The following is a 23747-nucleotide window of genomic DNA, read 5'->3' as shown; positions in this document are numbered from 1 at the left end:
GACTGTAGTGTTGATTTTTAATGTTTCCTCTTCTGGTAGTTTTATTCTTTAAAAAAACGGGGACATGAGGAATTAATTATATAATTATGAATTCATTGATTGGAATTGTTTAACCTTTTAAGAAATATTCCTCTTCAGATGAAAAAGGATATGTGGAACTGGCATAGTAATAAATCAAAATGTCTTAAGTGGAGCTGCTATTTTCCTCTGAAAGTTTTATATATTCACATATCTAAAGGAATAAATTACCCAGAAGCAGAGTCTGAAGTGTTTTTGTTGTCATTTTGGGTCAGCCCCAGAGAAATCAGAACAATCTTTCATTTGTCTTTACCTACTACCTACTATGTGTCACATGTGACTGACACATTATCAACCCGCCTTTGGTGGGTAGAGTCTAGCTATGAAGGTAGATAGGAAATGGGTTGTACTGTAGCAAATGCTTTGGAAGCACAGAAGTTAGATGAACTACAGTTGCTTCGTAGATTCTTTATTGGGGAGGAAGCCAAGGCTACTGCCTATAAATGATGTAGGTTTTGCCCTACACAATGGCAGATTGCAATGGAACCAAGCCTATGAGGTAAGTGGTAATGAAACCCAGTCCCTACTCTACTACTCAAGCCTGTACCCTTGTTGAATGGTAGGGGCAGGGAGTATTCAGGCCTCTTGGCCTTGTAACTCATAGATATATATGCTTCCTGGTGGCTGCCTGCAGCTTCTCTGCCTGTGTTGATAATTGTGTATGGTCTGTGAACAATGTTATAAATAGCTAAGCAGCCCTTGGGAGAAAAAAATAAAAGATTCCCTATCCTTGAGAGAATGAGACTCCACACATGCACTTTGGCACAAAGCAAGCTTTGAGTCAGGGTTCAAAGGGTGACTAGAAATCAGTTGACTGTGGCTTATGCCTGTGATCCTAGCAATGCATGTGGCTAAGATCTGGTGATCACAGTTTGAGGCCAGCTTGGGCAAGAAAGTCTACAAGCCTCTTAGATCCAGCTAACCACCAAATAAGACAAAAGTGGAGGTGTGGCTTGAGCAACAATGTTCAGAAACAGTGCCCAGGTCCTGAGTTCAAGCCCCAGATCAACCAGCACATGCATGCACAGACACAGACACAGACACAGACACACACACACACACACACACACACACACACACACACACACACACACACACACACTACCCTACATAGACACGTTGGAATCTACCAGGCTGAATTCTGAGTAGTAAACTTGTCATAAGGTTATCATAAGTCATGAGAATGCATGCATATCTGATGACAAATGAGAAGTCCCTGTGGTTTAGATTTCATCTGTTTGGCATAAGTAACCAAAATATTTTTAAGCATGGCAAAGTTTTAGTTCTCACATGGGCAAATCTCTCCGGAGTGTAAAAGGGAATGGGATAGTGAGTAGGCAAGATTTTAGTAGCTTCAATTGTGACAGAAACACTAGAGAAAAGACAGAGGAATAGGCGAGAAATAGGCAGGGAAGAATGGGGTGGGGTTAGATTTGAAGTCTGGATACTGCAGGAGGAGATTTGTGCAGGGTGAAGAGAAAATAAGCTATTGGACACCGTTTAAACAGACAGTGAGGGGTCAAGTATGTAGCAAATGAGAGTCGGAACCTGTACACTCAGCTGGTAAAGAACCAGTACACAATGTGTATGGCTGAAGCCATGAGTACAAGTGGAATTTCTAGAGACAGCTTACCGCTTACCGCTGGCAGAAAAGAACCTGGCATTTGAGGTGGAAATTTCAAAAAGCACTGTGGTGACATTAGTGGAATGGACACATAGAATGGTAGGGACTGAAGCAACATAGTAGGACCACATTAAATGAACACTAAAGGAAACAGTGATTCTCACCCCTGAGTTTATGCTTTAGCATTATCTGAGAAGGTTTTGAAAAATAAAATCAATGCCTGGGTCCCACATCTAGTTATTCAGAGTTAATTGGCCTCCCATGGAGCCCAGAAATCAGTATTTTTAAAGCTTCTCAGATGATATTAATAAATAACCAGAGTTAAGATCCAGTGCCCTTGACTATTCATTTAATAAGTATAAATAAAACTCAAAAGCTTGAAAGAATATGATGAGATGCTTATAACCACAGAAGATCAGAGAGTAGAATTTTTTAAAGGAAGAATCTTTATATTCTATAGTTGGTAAAGATAAAAAACCCAAATACTGCTTGCTTACCATGAAGATGTGAGACCCAGCAGCTCCTTCCTACCACCGGGGAGTAAGTAGAGCCATAATGTAGGGTAGCTTTGGTACAACATTTGGCTAGGCATACCTGGGAGCCCAGAAGTTCACCCCTGGCTGTGTGTGTAAGGAAACCCCTTCCAAAGGCGCACAGGAAAACTTGTCCTGGAACATTCACCTTATACAAAATGAGTAGAATTGGAGACAGTTTGTGTATCCTTCATTGGAATGATATATTAGGTAAATGATTTAAAATATTCTACAGAATATTATGTGGTCACCAGAGGCAATAGATTACTTATATAAAATGTTAATCTGGTTAACCCCTTAAAAAGATAATAAAAACAAGGGCTGGGAGTTTGGCCTAGTGGTAGAGTGCTTGCCTAGCATGCACAAAGACCCAGGTTCGATTCCTTGGTACCACATATATAGAAAAAAGCCGGAAGTGGTGCTGAGGTTCAAGTAGTAGAGCTTTAGCCTTGACAAAGTCCAAGGACAGTACTTAGGCCCTGATCTAAAAGCCCAGGACTGGCAAAAAAAAAAAATAAAATAAAATAAAAACATAGAGCACACACAAAGCAGGGACAAAGGGACAATATATACATTTAAATATATACATTTGAATAAGTATCTACACACTGTAAAACATTGAAGAGATTATCTACTCATGAGAACAAAGGGATCCATGATTAAAGAAAAGATGATAATTTATCTAAAAAGTGTGATTCCAAGGGAGGAAAGGGAATGGAAGCTTAACAAGTGGAATCCAGGGTAGGGATTATGTGTATTTCTATAAGATGAAGTATTGTAAAGTGTAGATGAAAGAACGCAGTGGACTTCTCTTATTAATATACAGTGTTGGAAGTAACAACTGAGAGTTAAACACTCTCTGTGTTCTTTACAAAACTAAGAGGAAGATTCACAGACCTACCTAGCCATCCAGAGGTGGTGTCCGAATCCTTTCCTAAGACTGTGGTGCATCTTAATGGGTCAAACCAGTCCACAGAATATTATGCAATCACCAGAGCCAAGAGATTGCGCTTCAATCAATAAACTGGACAAGGTGGTTCATGGCTCTGGTACTGGCTGTATAGGACAATGTAAAAAGGTAAATCATGGCTCAAAGCTAGCCCTGGGCAGCTTTGCTAATCAAAGCAAAGAAAGGGCTGGGGTGTGCCTCAAGTAATAGAGCAACTTTCAAGGCCCTCAATAATTGCAGCATACATTCCAGAAAAAGGGAGAGAGAAATAAAAGAGAGAGAGAGAGAGAGAGAGAGAGAGAGAGAGAGAGAGAGAGAGAGAGAGAGAGAGAGAGGTTGGATTTGAAGTTGCTCATTGCAAATTCATTTGATATCACCTATATCAGAGACACAGATTACCTTGGGACAGATGGGTCTGTCATGAATGAGACTGGGGACACTGGGAAGTCCCAGTCCCTCCTATTCAGGAAGCGAGGCTCTCTACTTTCTATACTCCAGTTGCCTGATACGCAGATAAACCACATCAGCCATCAAGGAGTCAGAGCCTGATGTAGGTGGATGGTGATATGGACAGGAAAGAGAATAGAAGGTACTGAGTGTTTGGGAAATGATAAGAACATTACTGTTTTTGCCAGGGAAACCCAAAGAGGTTCTTAAATCTGGACTCAGTGCCAAAGCAAGGAGGAACAACTGCCAATGTAAGCGAAAGAATAGTGTGCTCTGAATATCATCTACCCCACAAGTCCTACAATGCCAGTAGTTTTGAAGATTGAATGCAGCCCTGCTAGCTAGTAAGAAAGGCGATGCCAGCATTTCTTTAGGCTTTGCTATTCACGTTTGACCAGGTTCTGAGAAAGCAATCTGCATGTTGGAGATAGAGTTGCTTCTTGAGAGGAATAGACTAACCTTGCCCATCATCAATGCAGCATTTGAGAGGTGTGGCAACAGGGGAAATGGTTCTTTGTCTTTTCCAAGGGATTCTTTGTCATCCAGATGTAAAGAGACATAGCTGCTTCCACAGCCTGTTTTAAAGCTCATGAAGATCTTCTCCAGCCTTTTACATAGAACTGTGTCAGGGAGAATCCACAGTGGGATTTAGGCAGACAAGCGTGGCCTCCCCATGAGTTACAGGGATGAGGCAAGGAAAGCTCAAAAATCCCTGAAGCGCCCTGCTTCAAAATAGCAGTGGAGGCCATAGCTTCATGTTTTGACAGCTTGTATCAGCAGTTTTCTTGGCTGATATATTGATTGCAGTTTGGACTTCAGTTCCTGCTGATCTAATAATAAAACATCACCATCATAACAGAGAAAGTAAAAAGAGCCTTAGTGGTACCTGCCACATAGTGAAGTAATTCTCTGCAACAGACAGAAAGCTAGCCTTGCCTTAAGCAAGTGAAGTGAAATTGGACAAAATGGATTTATGATCTCTTCATCTATCAAGATGTTGATCATTAACATTCTGCATATTTTCTGTTACAAATGTTCAGATGAATGTAATGGTGCCTTCACAGACACTAAAACAGGTTTTGTACATCAGGATCACAAACGACCTAATCGTGCATTCAAAGCAGTATCCTTCCCTACACCTCATCGAAGTTTACCCAGTGTCTAGACAAAACTCTTAAGATGTGTAAAAATCTACTCTCTGGTCATCTTGAGGGTATTTTGCCTATTTTATGTTCACCTGGCCTGCAGACCTACTGAGGTTAAATATCCTTTTATTTTATAGCAATTACTGACCATCCAGGAGGAGCTGAATAACAAAAAGTCTGAACTGGAACAAGCAAAAGAAGAGCAGTCCCACACGCAAGCGCTACTGAAAGTTCTCCATGAACAGGTAAGCAAACAAATCAATGGGCACCACTTCGCAGTGTGTGTCCCACACAGACACCACTGAACTGCAGAATAATTAGCCACCACCCTGTCAAACTTATCAGCTTTGCTCTGTGGAATGTATAATCTCTTTCTCAATGTCTCTGTCTTCACCCCACCCTTAACCAAGGCCCATCCACGATGTGTGAATTTTTTTTCAAGAAAAAGGAGTGAATTTTGAGAAAGTGTTAAGTATTGTTAATGCAAATAGATTTCAATGTAAGCAGTAAGTTTCCTCTTCAGTGTGGAGAAAAAGAGTTTAGTGTAATCTGTGATTGTCCTGCAGGGAGAAAAGAGACAGATTCTTTGCTACATTAAAAATATACCATCTCTCTGAATCATGACCCTTATCTGGCCATGGCAAATGCTACAAACCTTTCATATGAAGTTTGTAAATCCGATCATTTCCTCCTGCCTTTCTTTGATCCAGAAGCGTGGCCTGACATTGATAAGTGGATGGGAAAGTATTGTCTTACAGCAGGAGAAGATGGATCACTCTGTAGGCAGGCAGCCCAGTGAAATCTAAGTCCCATTGTCTGTCCTGAAGGAGCCCAGAGAGCCCCCGAAATGCTTCCTGAGTTCTGGCCTCTCCCTGCTGCCAAGAAAGTAATGAGTGGTAATTAAATGAGGGGGAAAAATCACAGATAATAAACCCAATGCTGGTTAACCCAGTGTAGGTTATGCTAAATTTTTCATTCACACATAGCCGTGAAAAGATTATGTATACCATTCATTCTGAAGCAGAGATTTAGAAAATTGAGAATATGAAGTAGGCAGAGTGTGACCATAATCAGCTGGGACTCGGTTACTTTATAAACAAGTATTTCTCACAATGATTTTTGGATGATAAATGTATCTTATGCATTATTTTTCCCGGAAGATATAAGTGTCTGGTGAGGGAAGGGAAAGACACTGGGTATATATACACTTTTAGAGCCTTGGACAAAATATTGTATAAAAGTAATGGTTTTATCTGATTAATATAAGTTCCATAATAGATTAAATCTGTACAGTTTGAGAAGTGAGCGATTGAACTAAATGGTTAACTGAATTCACACTGGTCAGCTGTCTGTGAGCCAAACCCCACCAACCACCCCACCTTGTCACTGTCCTAATGCAAGGAGAGTTGTTGGTTCAGATTTACTCTAGATCAAACACACACACACAGCTTTGTGCTGGTGTTGTTTTCTACCTGCTCTCTCCCAGGCTTTTTTTTTTTCTTTTTTAATCAAGCTTTAACTGGAGAGAAGAGGGGTCGATTTTTCTCTTCTTTGAAAGACTGAAATCCTTTATTTTGATTTGAAATAAAAAAAACTAGTTATAAAAATAGACTGTTGAGTTGTGCCAAAAAAAATTGATATAGTGACATTGTGGCATGCTAGAATAAAGCACTCACATGGAGGAATTGGGGAGCTGGAGAGGGAGGGAGAGAAGAATAGGGAGGGTAGAAAGGATGACTGAATAAGAAGAGGGTCAGGACAGCTACAATCACTAAAGACCTAGAAAATCTGGCTGAGAAAGAACTGATTTTTTTTCCCCAAGAGAGGAACTGGGAATGTCCCAGTCCACGGTGGGGTGGGGGCGGTGGTATACAACAGCCAGTGGCACCTGTGTAGTATTTCCACTATCAAGCTGTTGCTTGTGAGCTCCTCTCTTCTGCTCCTACTTGTCCTTGAAGAAGGACACCTGCAGGGTACACAGTTCCTTCCTTTCCTGGCAGTCACCCACCCTCCAGCCAAAGTAAATGGAAAAATACCTGGTGCCTCCATCAGCATGGCTTCCCCAGGCTTTCTTTTTGCAGATATACTGCAACTATACATGAAAACCCTGCATCCTTGCCCACACAGACACTATCTTAATAAATATATGTACAAGTGCATATGCATAGTGTGAAGTCTATGTATCCTTTGCTCAACATTTACAGTTTTGCTATTAGAAGCAATTGTCAGTGGCTGGGAATCCTGACAAGAAAGGTCTTGAGGGCAGACTCTTCCCCCATAGGTCTCACCTCTTCATGGAAGTTGTGTGTGTGCTCTAAGCCTTCCCTGTGTGTTGCCATGCAGTCCCCTAGGCCCCTCCACCACTCCTGCCTTCCGTTTCCAGGACAATGATAGGGGGGTGGGGGTGGCGGCTCTTACACCTGGAGTCAACTGACCAACACAGGTCTGCTCAAACAAGACAGGTGAAAGAGAGGAGAGGTTGGGAAAGGAACAGAGACTCCAAATGCAAAGCAGCAAGGCCAGCGTGGAGAGGCACTGCAGGCTGAGGAGTATAAAGAAAGGCTCTGGATTAGGGAGGCTGAGGTCTATTGAATAGGGTGAAGGAGAGAAACTGGTGTATTTATGCAGATTCATTAGTACTTTACTATTTGTTCATAGTCCTTTACTTCTGCTCCAGAGCAACCCTTCTTCTTCTAAGATAAGTCCTATCAATACAGTTTATTAGACTAAAAGTGAGATCCACAGAGCAAAAAGATGAAAAGTGTGCTAATAAAAAACATTATGATAGGGAAAGACTGTTTTTAATCATCTTCTTATGCATTATCAACAGTATTGCTAGTACTGTGGTATACATGTAACATATATATAATATATAAAACATATATAGACACATGCATCTATCTATCTATTTACCTTTTCCAAACCTTCCCATATGTTATACATAGAACCATCTCTGAGGTACCCTTAAAGAGAATTGATAATTTTTTTCCTATTAATTTCATGGATGTGATCATGAGTCAAAGAACCTTGGCTCAATAGCCTTGGGATCTTCAGTCACTATTCCTTTGCTTTTTCATTTGAGGCTGGTGATCTACCACTTGAGCCACACCTCCACTTTCTGATTTTTGGTAGTTAAATTGGAGGTACGAGTCTACGGACTTTCTTTCCCTGGATAACCTCAAATCTTAGCCTTTTGAGTACCTAGGTTTATAGGCATGAGACACTGGCACCCAGCCAGTTATAGCCTTCTTGCTTGAGCTTAAAACTGCCCTGGAAAGCCTAGATACTCTCATTTTAATATGTACAGACAGCCAGGAAGAACCAGTGTAGAGAATCCACACACATTGGTAGGATATGCAATTATTATTTTCTTTCCAATTTTAAGTACCTCTTTCCTACCATAAGTCCTTTCTATAAAGCAGGCACAGGCATAGGCACCACAGAGACATTGTTTCTGATGTTTCAAGTAGCTGCCAGACCAGCTCACCTCCTCCTTTGCTCTAGGCCTCTAGAGGTCTGCACCCAGCCAGGACAGGATCAAATGCTAATTACAGCTTTCCTAAATCTCCTGGTAGCTCCTTTTGAGAGAGAAGAGAGTTTTCTAGGAAAAGAAGCAAAGTGTCCTCTCTCATTAGGTCTGGAGACAGTGTCAATCATTCAGATGTATTCTCTCTTAGGGAGGACATGTACTGTAGCCTCACAGCATGTTCGGACGTCAGGCAAACCCATCATTCATGAATGATCGTTAGTAGAACATCATTTAGCTGGTGGCAACTTGCAAACACTGCAGGATTTAAATTAATAGCAATCCAACTAGGAAACAAAATCGTTTATTATTCTTAAGAACCAATTTTCTACGTTTTATGCCTATGGAACTGCATTCTAATCTTATTATTCAAAAAATAATGACCAAGATTTTTCTTTTTCTTTTTTTTTTGGCCAACCCTCAAGCTTCTTAAAATATTGGTCTCAAACTGGTTTCAATAAGACTTATTAGAATTATGAGCTCCATCTGTTTTCCCTCACTAGAAGTTTTATAAAATGCAACCTCAGATAAATCAGAGCTAACAAGTGGCTATAGACTTAACAGATATACTTGCTTATGCTTTCATTGTTGTTTTCTTTCAATGTTTCAGTTAAAAGGTACAAAGGAGTTGGTGGAGACCAATGGGCACAACCACGAGGACACAAATGTAGGTACTGGGGACCTGGTGTTTCTTCTTCTCATTTGGTTTAGGGGGAGCTGTGGAATATTTATACATAAAAATGCTGCTTTTCAGTCTCTTTGAATTACTATATAGGCTGTGGTGCAAACATGCATCAGATAGCTCTGCTATGCTTGGCTTCGTTTACCAAATGTCAAGTTAAATGACCTTGAGCTAATCCCCACCTTCAAATTTTCTTATCTCAGTGAATTTTCTTGAGCCCTTAATATTTCCAAAGCTAGGCAAATGGAAAGAGATTCAGGTAATATGTTGTATATTGCATGTATATAATAAGTTTGCCTGCCAAGGAAAATGATAATTAAGTGACTGACATGCTGAAGAGATCTCTGAGTCCCTCACGTGTCCAAGAAAGTACTTCTCTTCTGTTTCTGACCCAAAATTGTAGCAGGATACATCTTCCTTCTTGAAGATGGTGAATCCTAGTGAGATCTGTGCTTCCTCTCTCCATGTCTCTTAAGTAAATATTCAGTTGCCAGACCCGAGGCAAGTATTCTCTGTGCCTTGGAAATTGAACAGTCTCAGATGGAGTATTATTCCTTGTAGATCATTGTCTACTCCTATGTCCAGTAGTTTTGGCTTTGCCTTTTAATTCTATCTCTGGGATTCTCCATATATCTAATTACCTTTATCACATGAAATACTAAGTGCTTCTTTTTACATAACACTGAATCAGATGCAGTGACAAATGCCTGATTAAGCACAGTGAGGAGAAATTATATATTTCACATTCACTGTTCAATTTAATTGTATATACAGACAGCCTGATCATCCAAGTGCCCAGAATCCCCTTTCTGGTTACTTGGGCCTACCCAAACAATATTTCACATAGGATTCTTACCAAGGACCTTCCTGAAATCATGCTGCTCTGCTGTGTTGTAGAGGGTTAAAAGGCAGGGGTTCTAGAAAAGCTTGGAAGCATGTGGTCGGCTCTCTGTATTTAAGGAAAACTTGTTGACAGATTGTGATATGTTCAAAAGGGCAGGATAGCTGGAATAAGATAGAGTTTGAAATTCAGTCTGCACTACTTATAAACAGTGTCTCTTTGATAAATTTCTTAACCTCTTCGTCCTTCATTTTCCTCATTTCCCTTAAACGCCCCTCATGATGTTGTAATAAATTAAGGCCTTAGTTTCATTATTATAGTTTCTTTTGGCTGAGTAATCAAAAATCAGCTTCCTGCCTCTGTGGGATTCGCTGGACTTTGATGGATGTATAGGACAGGGAGCTGGAAAAAAGCATTCTCCCCGTCCTCTCCCCATTGGCGATATCGTGACACGGACAGTTCATTACGTTCATTCTTACTCCCAAGCCCTTCTTCAGGTTCCTGTACTCCAGAGACCCAGTGCTGCCACATTCTTAATCAAAACTTTCATATCTACTCCACTCAGGGCCAGTCCATCTACAAAAGGAAGTTGCTGCCTAATTAAATAAGCCAGACAAGGCACCATGGTGGTCTCAATTTCTCATCCTTGTTGAAAGGAAGTATACTTGCCTTCTTTCCTTCCTTAAGATTTCATGTGAGAAGCAGATGAGATAATGAATTGTAAGGTTCTATCTGAGTAAGAGATTGTTATGGTGCTGATTGGATTAAATTAGATGCTACATGTGTAGAGAGATCCTGGTATGATGTCTAGCCATTAGGCCCTTAATTGAAAATTGTTGATGTCATCTATTATTAAATAGGAAAAAGCAACAAAAATTAAAGAATGATCAACTTTGAGGCTTTTAATCCCTTGTGGAAGAAAGATTTTATATTTTTTAAACCTTTCTAAGTTCCACAGAGTAGGCTTCTTTAATCAGCTCAAAGAAATGATGGTTGTTTTCTGCTAGAGAAGAAGAAGGGGCCATGCCACCTTGGCTTAGGGCCACTGAGAATGCTGGAAAGCCACAGAGCCTTGTCCCCGCCCCCACTCTACTACCAGTGACCACCTCCCCTCTGGGCAGAGGCTAGCCTAACTTTAAGTCTCTGACTTGTTAGTCAGGGTTTTGCCAGTAGGTGAGTTAGTCACTTGTCTGTCTTCGTCTTCTTTTGTCTGTACCTCAATGAGAGTAATGTGAAAGCAAAAAAAATTTTGAAGATAATTTAGGCCATGCATTAGAATCTGTGATAAATATATTTTGTGAAGATGGTTTTTTTTTTGTTTGTTTGTTTGTCAGCCCTGGGCTTGAGCTCAAGGCCTGAGCACTGTCTTGGGGATTTCTCAAGGCTAAAGCCCTACCACTTAAGCCTCAGCACCACTTCTGGCTTTTTCTTTTATGTATATGGTACCGAGGAATCGAACCCCGGTCTTCATGCATGCTAGGCAAGCACTCTACTACTAGGCCAAACTCCCGGCCCTGTGAAGATGATTTTTTAAACTAAATGCAATCTCCATCTCTTCTGAAGTGGCCACCAGCCCAGCTGTGATTTGCTTGCAAACCAGAACAAGAGAATTAAATCCACTTTGATTACTGAATAGCTGCCTGACTGCAGTGGTGTGCAAGTCCTGTAAACTTCACCTCCCATGTTAAGAAGAATGTTAAATGTATAGAGATACTTGGCTAGAGCAGGTAATCAACATACACATTTCTCTCTTAAACATCAGTGGCATGTGACATACCAGGCAGGACGTTGGCAGGATGTTTTGTTGTTTGGTTTTTGGTTTTTAATTTATGTTTTCATACTGGGGCTTGACCTCAGGGCCTGGGTGGTTTGCTTTAGGTCCTTTGCTCAAGTTTGGTGCTCTATCATTTGAACCAGAGCTCCATTTTTTTTTTGCTTTTGGGTGTTTAATAGATTCTTACATTTCCTGCCAACGCTGGATTCAAACTGCAATCCCAGGTGTCAGCCTCTTGAGTAGCTCAGATTATAAGCATGAGTCACCAGCAAGATGAATGAGGCTGGGACCCAAGGCTTGATAATTCAGGATTCTTTTTTTTCACTATAATTACACTCATCTTGATAGGAATTTTACACATTATAACTTGTTAATAATTATTGTGTAGCAACCAGTATTGACTTAGGTAGATTTTCTTGAGGGAGGGACAGATACTTGCTTAAAAATATCAGTGTATTAAATGAAAACCTACATTTGAAGATTGTACATTACAGAAAAGACTACAGAAGAAAATAATTTAATGTCTCATTACTGGGGTACAACCATGATTAGCATCCCATTTGAGTTTTGTTTATCTCACTATGTACATGATCAGAGGGAAGAACCCATAAGAAAACTACTAAGTATTAGTACATTGTCTCGTTTGTACCTTTTCAGTATCGCAGTATGAGTTAAATACTTTCCAGGCTACTAACGATTCCTCAAAGATATGACACAGTGACTATATAATGTAGGTTGAATAACTAAATATATACCTGAGTTTTGCTATGATTAAATAATACTGTAATTAACACTCTATTAAGCCTTGGTTGCATTTCTGATATCTTTTTCTGGGGGCTTCTGTATATTAGCAGCAGACACATTCCTAAAGTCTGGTGGAGAGCTTGTGTTTTCCCATAATCACTTGAGCCTTGGTTTTAAAGGCCCATGAATTTTGAATAGAAATGACAGAGACAGTAAAAATTTGTCCCTTTCCTTTCAAATCCCATCCTGTGGGATATGCAAAAGTCCTAGCAAGGACCAACTGAAGTCAACAGGCATTTCCTCCATAGTACCAAAGATGCCCCTCTTTTTACTTCTCTCCTCACAGCCTGCCCCCAGCTATCTCTTGCTGTCCCTTCTATGTCTTTCCATACAGCTTGCCTTCCTACTCATAGTGTTTGAAGGAGGCGGTAGCATGGAGTATTCAGAACAGATCTGGGCACTAAGCTCTTTCAAGCTTGCCTGCCTCTGCCTCTGCTACTTCCTGGGCTCGTGCCCCCGAGCAATTTACTGAATTCCCACTCCTCTAAAACAAAGATACAAATCATATTACCTCCAAGAGTTATTGCTGCACAATATGACATGATCACAGGTATCTGGAATTATTTTTGACGCCAGCTTTGCACACCAGGCACAATGCTAGGTTCTGGAAATCCATTTAGTGAGTAATGAAGACGTGGTCCCTGCCCCTGTGGAATCAACTTCCCATTCTAGATTCTCATACACTTACCACACTTGCTTGTCCCGTTGCTTTCCAGCAGGCCTCTTTGCTCTCCAGTCAATACGACGATGGGAATGGGGGTCACCAGGTAACTCTACAAGCACAGCTTCTTCTAAAAGGGCTGATTCCACCATAGCCGAAGGGAGCCAGTAGGAGAGGATGTGCCGAGTGGTACACAGAGAACGCTAAGACCCCCAACATGCAGTCAGTCACCTTCCTTCAAGGGAGCCCAACCCACGTCTGTGGATTCTGGATCCACACCTTTACCCTGCAGAAGCCTAAAATGGACAATGTAGGTGTTTACACACTAACATTCCCTTCGCCATGCATGTATGACCCAGGCATGTTTTCCCTCATATGGGAAAAGCTCACACACATAACCACCCTCTCCTATTTAGTTCCTGTGCCCTTCCTGCTTTCCTCCCAATGCTGCTTCTCTCCTCTTCTAACCTTCCCATGAAGCTGGCCTCATCCACCTGCTTTACCATGTTTCCTGCTCTTAACCACATATGCTATCATTTGTTGCGAAATAATTCTACCTGAAAACCCCTCACTCACATCCCACCCCAGCTCACTAGAGACAGTTGTTGTCTAGGGGAAACCTTATTGGTGTACAGTCCCTCCTGCCATGTGCAGAACTCCAAGGATGAATTAGAAAGGAAACGGGGTGGAGACAGCTCCCCTGCACTAGAGGAGGGAGGCCTTGCTTCCCATCAGTGCTCCAGGGATATTTCCTTCCCAAGCATTTCACTGTCGAATGACAGTATGTGACCACAATAGGACCTGAGCAGGAGTCTAGACTGGAGTCTAGAGCTGAGATTGCACTTTTCTGTAAGGACAGAAGTTGGTGGTACCTGCTAGGCCAAAAGTTGTTCTGGAGCATGTAATAGGATTAGTACATGTTTAATGCCACTCTCAGGCTGCATTCAAGGGAAACTACCTTCTTCTTCTCCCAAGCCAGATTAGAGAAAACAAGGAAGGGAATGTGAATTCAGTTCTGTGTGACACGATCATGCAGGCATATAGACACATGTCTAGATAAAGGCATGATGAACAAGGCTATTCATTTTGAAGACAGAATGTGCTTCCCCTAAAAATTCATTGTCATTATACCTGATGGAAAAGCAGGGACAACCATTTAGAGTGGAGGTTGCAATTTCTATAGAGGTAGGGCACATAAGTACTTTTATCTGCCAGTTGTCTCATGCCTGTAATCCTAGCTACTCAGGATGCTGAGATCTAAGGATCATGGTTCAAAGCCAGCTCAGGCACTAAAGAACACCGGACTTTTATCTCCAATTAACCACTAGAAAGTGGGAAGTGGGGCTGTGGCCCAAGAGTAGGGCTGTAGCCTTGAGCTAAAGAGCCCAGGAACAACACCCAGGCCCAGGAGCCGGGTGTATCCTTGAGCTGAAGAATTCAAGGACAGCGCCCAGGCCCAGAGTTCAAGCCCCATAACCCACTAATTAAATAAATAAATGCATACATTTATCTGAACAAAAAGCTGTTTTCTTTCAGGAGAATACTTAGATGTACAAAAAAGATAAAGGAAAAATAATCTATAATCTTGATCCTCAACAATGAGTGTTTCTACTTTTTTATATTTTCTCCTTTGGTGTCAATATGTATGTATACCCATGTTTGCCAGATGTATAGCATATTGTGTAGACAATTTTAACCACCCCCACCCTTTCTTGATATAAATCATAAAGGAATGGCTCATATGGTAAAAAAAAAATCTGCTCAGCAAGTGTGACTGGTTTCAAGCTTGGTACCACTATAATAAAAATAAAAAACGAGGAAAGTAGGTAAGAAGAATAAAAAAACAACAAGATAAAATGAACACAATGAAAAAGCCAGATCATGTTTAATAAACATGCTGACTTAGTATGATTTTTAATCATTCTCTAATATTTCATGTGATAGTTATAATCTACTTTATTTTACCACTTCTTCAATGGGCCTTAAAAATATTTGTTTTTGCTGCCATGGGTAATGTACAATGAATGTACTATAACACATTTAATTCATCTCTCATTAAGCACTTTATAATTGGAGACATTTTATGCTTGGTTGGGATTTAGAGGTTGAACGAGCTCATTGATTCTTCGAGAAGATTAAAGCTCAGCCCCACAGGAAACAGGTAGATCATATTAATGTCTGAGTCTTACCTCATAGAGTGCTTGCTGAGTCCTTCCATAGGACAAGGACCTTGCTCTGAAGCACACTGTCACTTTAAAGAGAAAGGCAAATTGTATACACATCATAAATAATTGAGAAAAACAATACTTAGATATGCTATTTGGTTCTTGTGCTATTTGCTACATGTCAGTCTTCCTTACTGCCTACGGCTTGTCATACTTTTGCTCTGTGTGACTCCCAGGCTAAGACCCCAGTGAGGCATCTCTGCTCTCCCCACAGAATAAGCAAGACTGAGAGAGGGATCCATTAAAAGAACAAAATGAGTTAGATCCTTCCCCTCCCCAAAGAAAATTAATCTTTTGTTCCTAAGTGTGGTCAAGATATTACATGAAAGTCCTAAATTATTAGCAAGAGATACAGATACACACACAGAGCCATAGCAAGCAATGCCATTCTAAAGCCATAGGAAACCTAGATCCATCACAGCATTTCCGCCTCACCCGGGAGACAGCCCAGCACTCCCTGACCCCCTGAACACAAAGGAACATTTAGCACCATTTGTGGATAAAGCTGGGAGTCCAAAAGAAGCAGCACAGTGCCCGGGTAGTTTCATGAAACTGAAGGACAGGCAGAATCACCTCAGTGCCTTCAGTCCACACGGTGGCTGCACTAAGACCAGTTATTTGTAAGTAACCAGGGGCAAGAAATAAATGTGAAAGTGAAATTCACTGCTTCTTAGTACCATATGTTACTAAGGAGCTCTAAGCTATTCTGAAAGTTTGTTTTTTAATTCTTAAAATATAAGATACTCAGTAGTGATTTTCATAATCCTTGGCATCTGCTAGCCAACCTAACTAGAAAATAAAATCTTGGAGAGGAATCTGCCATGCTGGGGCTAGCTTGTCTGGGAGGCACCATCCTGGCTCTTGGCCTGCCATGTGGACTTTTTTTGTGTGGGGGGGGTCATGGAGCTTGAACTCTAGGCCTGGGCACTGTCCCTGAGCTCTTCAGTTCAAGTGTACCACCCTACCCTTGAGCCAAGCCCCACTTCCCGTTTTCTAGAGATTTATTGGAGATAAGATTCTCAGGTCCTTTTGTGCTCAAGCTGGCTTTGAACCTTGATCCTCAGATCTCAGCCTCCTGAGTAGCTAGGATTTTAGCCATGAACCACCATGCCTGGCTTGCCATGTGGACTCTTGTTCAGCATTACCTAGCTCTCTTGAATGGCTCTGTAATATCACAAGAAGCAGCCATTCTTTATTTCTCAAATCACTGTTCATCTTCAGACCTCATCCATCATATTGCCATATAACTCCCCAGATGGCGGCATTTGTTTGAGGAAATGTATAGGAAGATGACAAAGTAAAAATGTAGGTGTGAAAGTAAAAAGAAAAAGGGGAGAAGAGCAGGAAAGATGGGCCAGAAAGAGTCCCCTGTTCCATGACTCTCTGCTGCTTACTTTCTAACCTCTCTAAATTAACATTGGCAGCCCATAAAGCTTCCACTCTCACATGACCCCCACCTGCCAACTCGAGGAGGGAAATCTGCTTTCATCATAAATGTGCTTGGTGGCCACATGGGCATCCACACTTTTTGAAAAGCTGAACCAAAAATAAGGCTCATGAATCCAAAGCAAAAAGCTCAAAAGTTAGTCCGGGACTAAAAATACAGTTAGTGTTTTGGGGAAAACTACACAACTTAGCCTTGGAAATAAATTCATTTAAATTACCCACCACCCAGTGAAATATGTCCCAGTGCTTCCAGCCACAAAATGGTTCCCACATCAGACAGAGACCGCCCCCCCCCCCACTATGCTTTAGCAAGAGCTTAGCCAAGGTATAAGTTCACGACTGCCAGTCAAAGCTTCATCCATCCTTCTTCCTGAAATCCCTGGGGTGGGACAGCCTGAGAGCCAAACTAGACATTCAGTTCAAACCTTTAAGAAGGTTGTAAACTTCCCAAAACTAACTCATGGTTGGCAACCCTGTCCATGAGTAAATTGCATTCTATCGCGAATCTCCTGGGGGTGGTTGGAACCTAATGCAGGCAGAACAAAAGTGGAATTTGGAAGGAATGCTGGTATGCAAAAGAGATCCACAGACTCTGTTACTTATCAGAAAGTACAAAGAATTTCCTGAAAAATGAGTCCGTAGTACTTAGCTGTGCAGGTCCCATGGGAGAGGGCTCCTTGCTTATTACCCTCTCCGGAGAATAGCACGCTATCACCATGTGAGTCCCTGGGAAGCTTGCCATTAGCCTGTTACTCATTTCTGAGAATGGTAGCTATTGTCGGAAGCTCTGAAGTTTCTCTTGAAAAAATTCACCAACCTTGGAACACAGATTGATTTCCTACCCTCCCCCCCAAAAATCTGTTTATATAAGTTTCTATTTCCCACTTATCCCTGAAAAATCCTCTAGGCTTCAGCCTTCCCAACTCTGAAATTGTCCTGGTGAAGAGATTTGTTGACTCATACACAGCATCACATAATTTCTATTATGCCAGCCTCCCCATAAGATTACAGTGTGGCTTTCTCTGTCTGGATAATTTCCAGACTGCTCAGTGTATGCTGATGAGCTACTTATGTTTGGAGACGTGCAGAATCTAATTTGCACAGGCATTTCCTTACCATGCCAACTTTGAGAACAGTGATATGAAGCTGTAAGAAAAGTCTACAAGTGCAAGCTGTTTAAAGCCCTAGTGTCCACAATGTATAATGCACCTCTCCACACACACACACACACACACACACACACACACACACACACACACCATTCTTGCACATTCAGTTCACAAGGTATAGTTTTATGGTTTCCATATACCGTACCACACATAAACATTATTCTTAAACACTTCATATGAGCACAGTCCAATTGATCTTCTTGGTAAAAGCAAAATAACTTTTGGCTTGCAACAGAAATTAAGTTTGACTCACATCCTGCAGAAGCTGGCTTTAGCCCACACGTCAAATTCAGCTAGGTGAACCATCCATTAAAAATTCTAAATTATTAGATTTTTTATTGATAATCCAGCTTCCTCTATCATGTCATCCTTTTTGCCTATAATGCAAATTTCACCTATTATTTTTAAGCCTAGCTCAATTCTCATGGTTTGGGGACTTCTCCAGAGATTGGTTGAAATCAATTACTGTTTTTCCCAGATTCCCATGGTATTTGATTATCATCTCAACCATTTCAAATAGGTCAGAAATGACACGGTTATCCTCAACTCAAGTATAAATTCCTCAGAGCAGGGAACCATGTGTATCCCTTATAGAACCTACCACAGTAATGAGCTTATGTTAGTAGGAAAATTGGGGTTAATGATAGCACCAGCACCTGTCATCTATGATGATTATTTTCCCTGCATTGCATTATTTTATTCAGAATACATGAAATTGTCCATCCCTCACAGCCCATACAGCAGCTATCCAGAGCACTTCATTCTTGGAGCGTTTCCCATGCATGACATATGCCACAAGGCAGTGAGGAGAGAGAATTCAATTTTAGAGTCTTGGGAATAGGGTCAAATTAATGTTTACTGTGATCTCACAGTATGCCAGGCAGACCTGGTGAAATTTGATTTACTTTTATAATAATTAAATGGCTTTCTTTCCCATTTATCAGATTGCTTCCCATCTATTCTCATGACCTAATTTACCACCATAAAGGTCAAAGAAAACCTTCTAAATTTTAATATTATCATTAGTAATGTAAACTCAGCAGGTGAAAATTATGATAGCAGTGCTTTGTAGCAGAGAAAAATAAGACATGTCATACTGAGAAATGAACTGGGAAAATAACATGCCAAGAGTACCATAATACAATTAATCTTTACTAGAAATGGAGTCAGTATCATGTAAGATAAATCAAACCGACTAATTCTGGTTGCACATACATACATTTAAAAAAACTATTTCACTTTAGGTTCTTCTGTTTGCTGTTCCATTTTTATTGGTGAAAGAGATTTTTCATGTCAGTGCCTTTTCAGGCTATGAAACGTGAGAATCCCTGTAAATACAGCAGCATCGATTACATTGCTTTCTGTATCAGAATGAACAAATACTTTCGATATGGAGTTTGTTTTCTTCATTTGATCATATCTACAGTCTACACTTAGCATATAATAAAATTAAAAACAAGATGCTACCTCTGTAGTTTAAATTATAAAGGCATTCATGGAATACAAAAGATTTTCCTCCTCTTTTTGAGAACATTTTTTATTTAACACGACTGGCACAGAACTATACCAAAAGAAAGTCATTTAATTACCAGCTTGAGACCACCATTTAAGCCTGGTGTGAACTGTGATAGCTGTAATTAAGCTCTGACCCAAGCAGCGGTGCTGCTCATAGTATTTAATGAGAAACATAAAGAAATCAAAATTATTCATTCAAAGTCTCTGTTCTTTATGTGGGATATGCTCCTTCTGGAGCATATATGTAGAAAAATACCATTTTTCAAATAGGAACCAAGGAAAATGCATATATATACACACATATCATGCACACACATGTATCTACTATACATTGGAGGAGGGTTTTATGCAAAATATATAAGGGAAATATTTGGTATTACTCTTTATACCTATCCTTTGAATTTAATTTTAATTTTTAACCTCTAATTTGTAAGTTTTTATATGTATATGTGTATGAGTGAAAAACACTACTAACAATTATTACTAAGATTTAAGGTAAATCAAAGAATTATCTTGTATCATATTTTTTAAAGGAAAAGAAAAACATAAACTTATAGTTTGGTTTCCATGATAAAAGTAAATGTATAAATTTGTGTCATTGAAAGCATTCATCATAGCCAGAACATAAAATTTAACTTCTTTAATTTCTTTGGTTTAAAAGAGTAAAGCAGTTTTCTTTCTTTCTTTTTTTTGTAGCTTTTTTAATTTAAAATAATGGAACATGGAGCCAGCAGTTTGGCCTACTGGTAGAGTGCTTACCTAGCTTGCACTTAGACCCAGGTTCGATTCCTTGGTACCACATACATAGAAAAAAGCCAGAAGTGATGCTGAGGCTCAAGTGGTAGAGCTCTAGCCTTGAGAAAGTCCAAGGACAGTGCTCAGGCCCTGAGCTCAAGCCCAGGACTGGCAAAAAATAAAATAAAATAAAATTATGGAACAGGTCCAGAAGGATTTAAATTGCTTGGGAAGATTGCCTTGAGTTTTTTTTAATATTTTTTATTGTAATTAATAAAAAGGTTACATGATATTTGCCAGATAGAAGGTGCATTAATTCACATACATTGATACCCCTTCACATGTCTTGGTCCCCATTACCCTCCCTCCCAACCCCACCCTTCATCTTGTTTTCCCCCCTTCCCTATTTGGTTATTTGCCTTGAATTTTCCACTGTCCACTGGGTGAATTGTATACACAACATCAGCTCAAGGACACTGAGCAGTCTAGTGAATGGTGTTCAGTGAGCCTTACACGTCCTCTCTGTGTATATAGTATATCACATGTATTTAATGGAATGTTAGTATTGCAGTGGCTCTGAGGTTTATCCTTTTCAGAGAGTATTGGTTACAACTATGCAGAAAGCCCTGTGCAAGGTCCTAGGGATGGTGTGGCAAAGAAAAACCAGTGTGTGTTCAGTGTGCACTCAGAACCCCAGTGGGGCTATGTTGAGAGTGAGACTGTACACAGATACTTCTTATAGACAGCATTCACCATTCATTCATAGACATTTGGTACCATGGCCCAGGAGGGCATTCATAAAAGACAACTGATAACTGTGATCTAGATTCTGTAATGAAAAAGCATTGGTTCAGCTACTGAGTTGTTTCAAACCAGTCATGCCACAGTTGGCTCATTTTTCTCATCCATAAAATGGGAATGACCTCATAGGTGCTGATGAGGATCAGATGAATTCCTCTTTATAAAGGGCTTATAACACCCCCTGTATATACAAGCTCTCACAAGACTTCACTAACCTAATACAACAGAAGACCAACTAAAAAGAAGTCCACCAGGAAAATGCTGAAAACCACATTGTCTTCCCTGTCTTACCTGAAAGGGCCCTTTTGTAAATGACCCTTCGTCAGTCCTCACTGACTTTAATCTTTGCCATTGGAAATCTTAGAGCACACATTGTAGTTTATCTGAGGATGTGACTCACATGCTTGGGTCACAGCAATTGAACCACAGGGAAGTGGGACATGGCAGAGTGAACTGCGACCTCCTTGGGATGAAATCACTGGGTTTCTTGGCTGAGGGCAAGAGCCCAAATGCTTCCAAATTCTCTCCCTCTCACCAGTGTCTGTTGGGCCTCTGAGGATTTGGCCTTGTGAAGATCCTGAATATCACAGTGCTTTTTGACAAAGGCACACAGGTGGGCACAAGCCCGTAACCCTCCAGTCTGTCAGTGCCAACATTCAGAATGTGGTTAGGTTAGCAAGATGCTGGGATTTCTTTTTTTCATGTATTTTTATTGTAATTAATAGGTTACATTATATTCACCAGATAGAAGGTGCATTACTTCACAAACATTGATACCCTTTCTTATGTCTTGATCCCCATTTCCCTCCCCCCCATCCCCATCCCTCATCTTGTTTTCCCCCTTCCCTATCCTATTTCAAATAACCAAATAAATATATATATATACAATATATCAGATAACCAGGTGAAATACTATAACAATATGAGATAACCAAGGGACAGCAAAAGAGATGAGAGATAACATAGTACATTAAGGACAACAATCACTTATTATATGGCTTTTGTTTCTATATCCTGGAGTTCCTTTCAAATTGCTGGGATTTCTAAACCCACAGCAAGTTCTAGGGGTTTGGTAGCTCTTGGAGATAGGTATACCTTCTTACTTTTCCTGAATGAGAAGAAATGCTGAAGTTATCCAATTTTTGTCATCCATTATTTGTCATCTAATCTTTTCTCAACCCACTTGATGTGTAGTTGTTCTCTCCTTGATTCATCTTCCCTCTCTAGTTCTTTTTTAAGCAATATTTTTATGGTTTTTAAGTAGTTGTATAAAGGGGTTGCCATTCAACAAAGCAGTTTATGAATACTGTGCATTCTCACCCAATCCCTCCCCCCAGCCCATCCCTTCCCTCAATTTTCTTAACTTTGTATCACATTTATTGAATTTTTTTTAGCATTTAACAAAGCAGTTTATGTGTACAGTGCATCTTGATCTGTGTTAACTCTTCTTCATTCTCTCTGAATGCTTACTGGCGCCAGAAATATGGGAGCTGTTCATATTGTCTGAACAAAGTTTCCTGTGTGGTTCTGAAGGGAAGCTCCAAGGCAGGGCAAAGGGCTGAGAGCAGGCATGGAATTTCAGAGCAGCAAGACACTGTAGAGATCATCTGCTCTTAATCTCTCTTTTTACAAAGAGAAAATTTGAACGAGGGTACATAGCAGGTCACTGGTAATTGGAACCAGAGCCATCTGTGCCCAAATCCAGCTTTTTTGCACAATTTCAGGTCATTATTTGGAGGTCATGTGTTCATTTATTTATTAGCTACTGGATGTCCACTATATGCTAGTCAGTAGCTCATCAGGAGAAATGTAAGCATATCTCCATTCTCCTTCCTCCCCCAACCATAGAAGTAATCCTGTGAAAAATAGCTGATAGGTTATTGCAGACTGGCAAATCTCTTAGTGGATTACTTTTGCCCTTTGCATAAATAGCTAATAGGCATCTTGACTAATGTCTACAGGGCCCCTGATTTCATCATGTCTCTTGTTTATAAATGGAGGAACTCTGACAAATGAGACCCAAGATTAGAGTATCAGAGGAAGTAAAGAATATATGAGCATCAGCAAAAACAAGGCCAGGAGACAAATAAGACAGCAATAAGGTGGGCTTTGTGGAATCCTGTGGAGTCTGAGTCATAGGTGGCACAGTGAATCCTTACCACACGTATCTTCCTCCTTGTTCCATTGACCTTGCACAAGCAGCTATGGAGGCCCTGGGAGAGCCATAAGGAAACCACATGGCAACTTCTTTGATTGGGACAACTTCCTATGTAGGGATGTCATGCAGTGGGGTTTTGTTTACCTGTGTGTTTATTTTTTGCCAATTCTGGTGTTAAACACAGGGCCTAAGCACTGTCCCTGAGCTTCTTTTGCTCAAGGCTAGCATTCTGCTTGGACCACAGCACCACTTCCAGCTTTTCCTATTTATGTGGTACTGAGTAATTGAACTTAGGGCTTTAGGCAAGTACTCTTGCACTAAGCCACATTTCCAGCCCTATGCAATGTTTTATGTAATGAAATATTCAACTTCTGGCTCCACTTACATATAGCTCCTCAAAATGATAGCTATATAATGTTGGTTTCCTTTTATTTCTGTTTTTATAAAGAGAACAGCATAACAAAGTTACTACCAAAGACTTTTAAAAAAAAAAGAAAATACCCACTATTCAAACACAACCAGTTATCATGCTTGCATGCCCATTTTTCTGTGATTTCAGTCAAGATCTGTCACAGGATTCTGGCATACATTCACAGCCCCAAGTATAGGCATTAAATATCTATTCTGTATCCAG

General features: G+C 40.4%; 1 protein-coding gene across 3 annotated transcripts in view; it reads left to right on the top strand.

The window, feature by feature from the left end:
• Positions 1–23747, top strand: part of Enox1 (ecto-NOX disulfide-thiol exchanger 1) — a 515583-nt gene that overhangs the window by 458086 nt on the left and 33750 nt on the right. For 2 of the 3 annotated variants that reach the window (XM_090342088.1, XM_090342090.1), the window contains 3 exons: positions 3820–3882; positions 4914–5021; positions 8913–8969. In XM_090342088.1, coding sequence (XP_090198214.1) covers positions 3820–3882; positions 4914–5021; positions 8913–8969 — 228 coding nt within the window. The remainder of the gene's footprint in view (positions 1–3819; positions 3883–4913; positions 5022–8912; positions 8970–23747) is intronic. The other variant, XM_090342091.1, reaches the window with a different exon arrangement.

The sequence above is a fragment of the Megascapheus bottae genome, chromosome 11 (assembly GCF_031878675.1).
Source record: "Megascapheus bottae isolate mThoBot1 chromosome 11, mThoBot2.hap1, whole genome shotgun sequence".
Lineage (NCBI taxonomy): Eukaryota > Metazoa > Chordata > Mammalia > Rodentia > Geomyidae > Megascapheus > Megascapheus bottae.
Note: the sequence above shows the minus strand (reverse complement) of the source record. Positions and strands in the feature narration are given on the sequence as shown.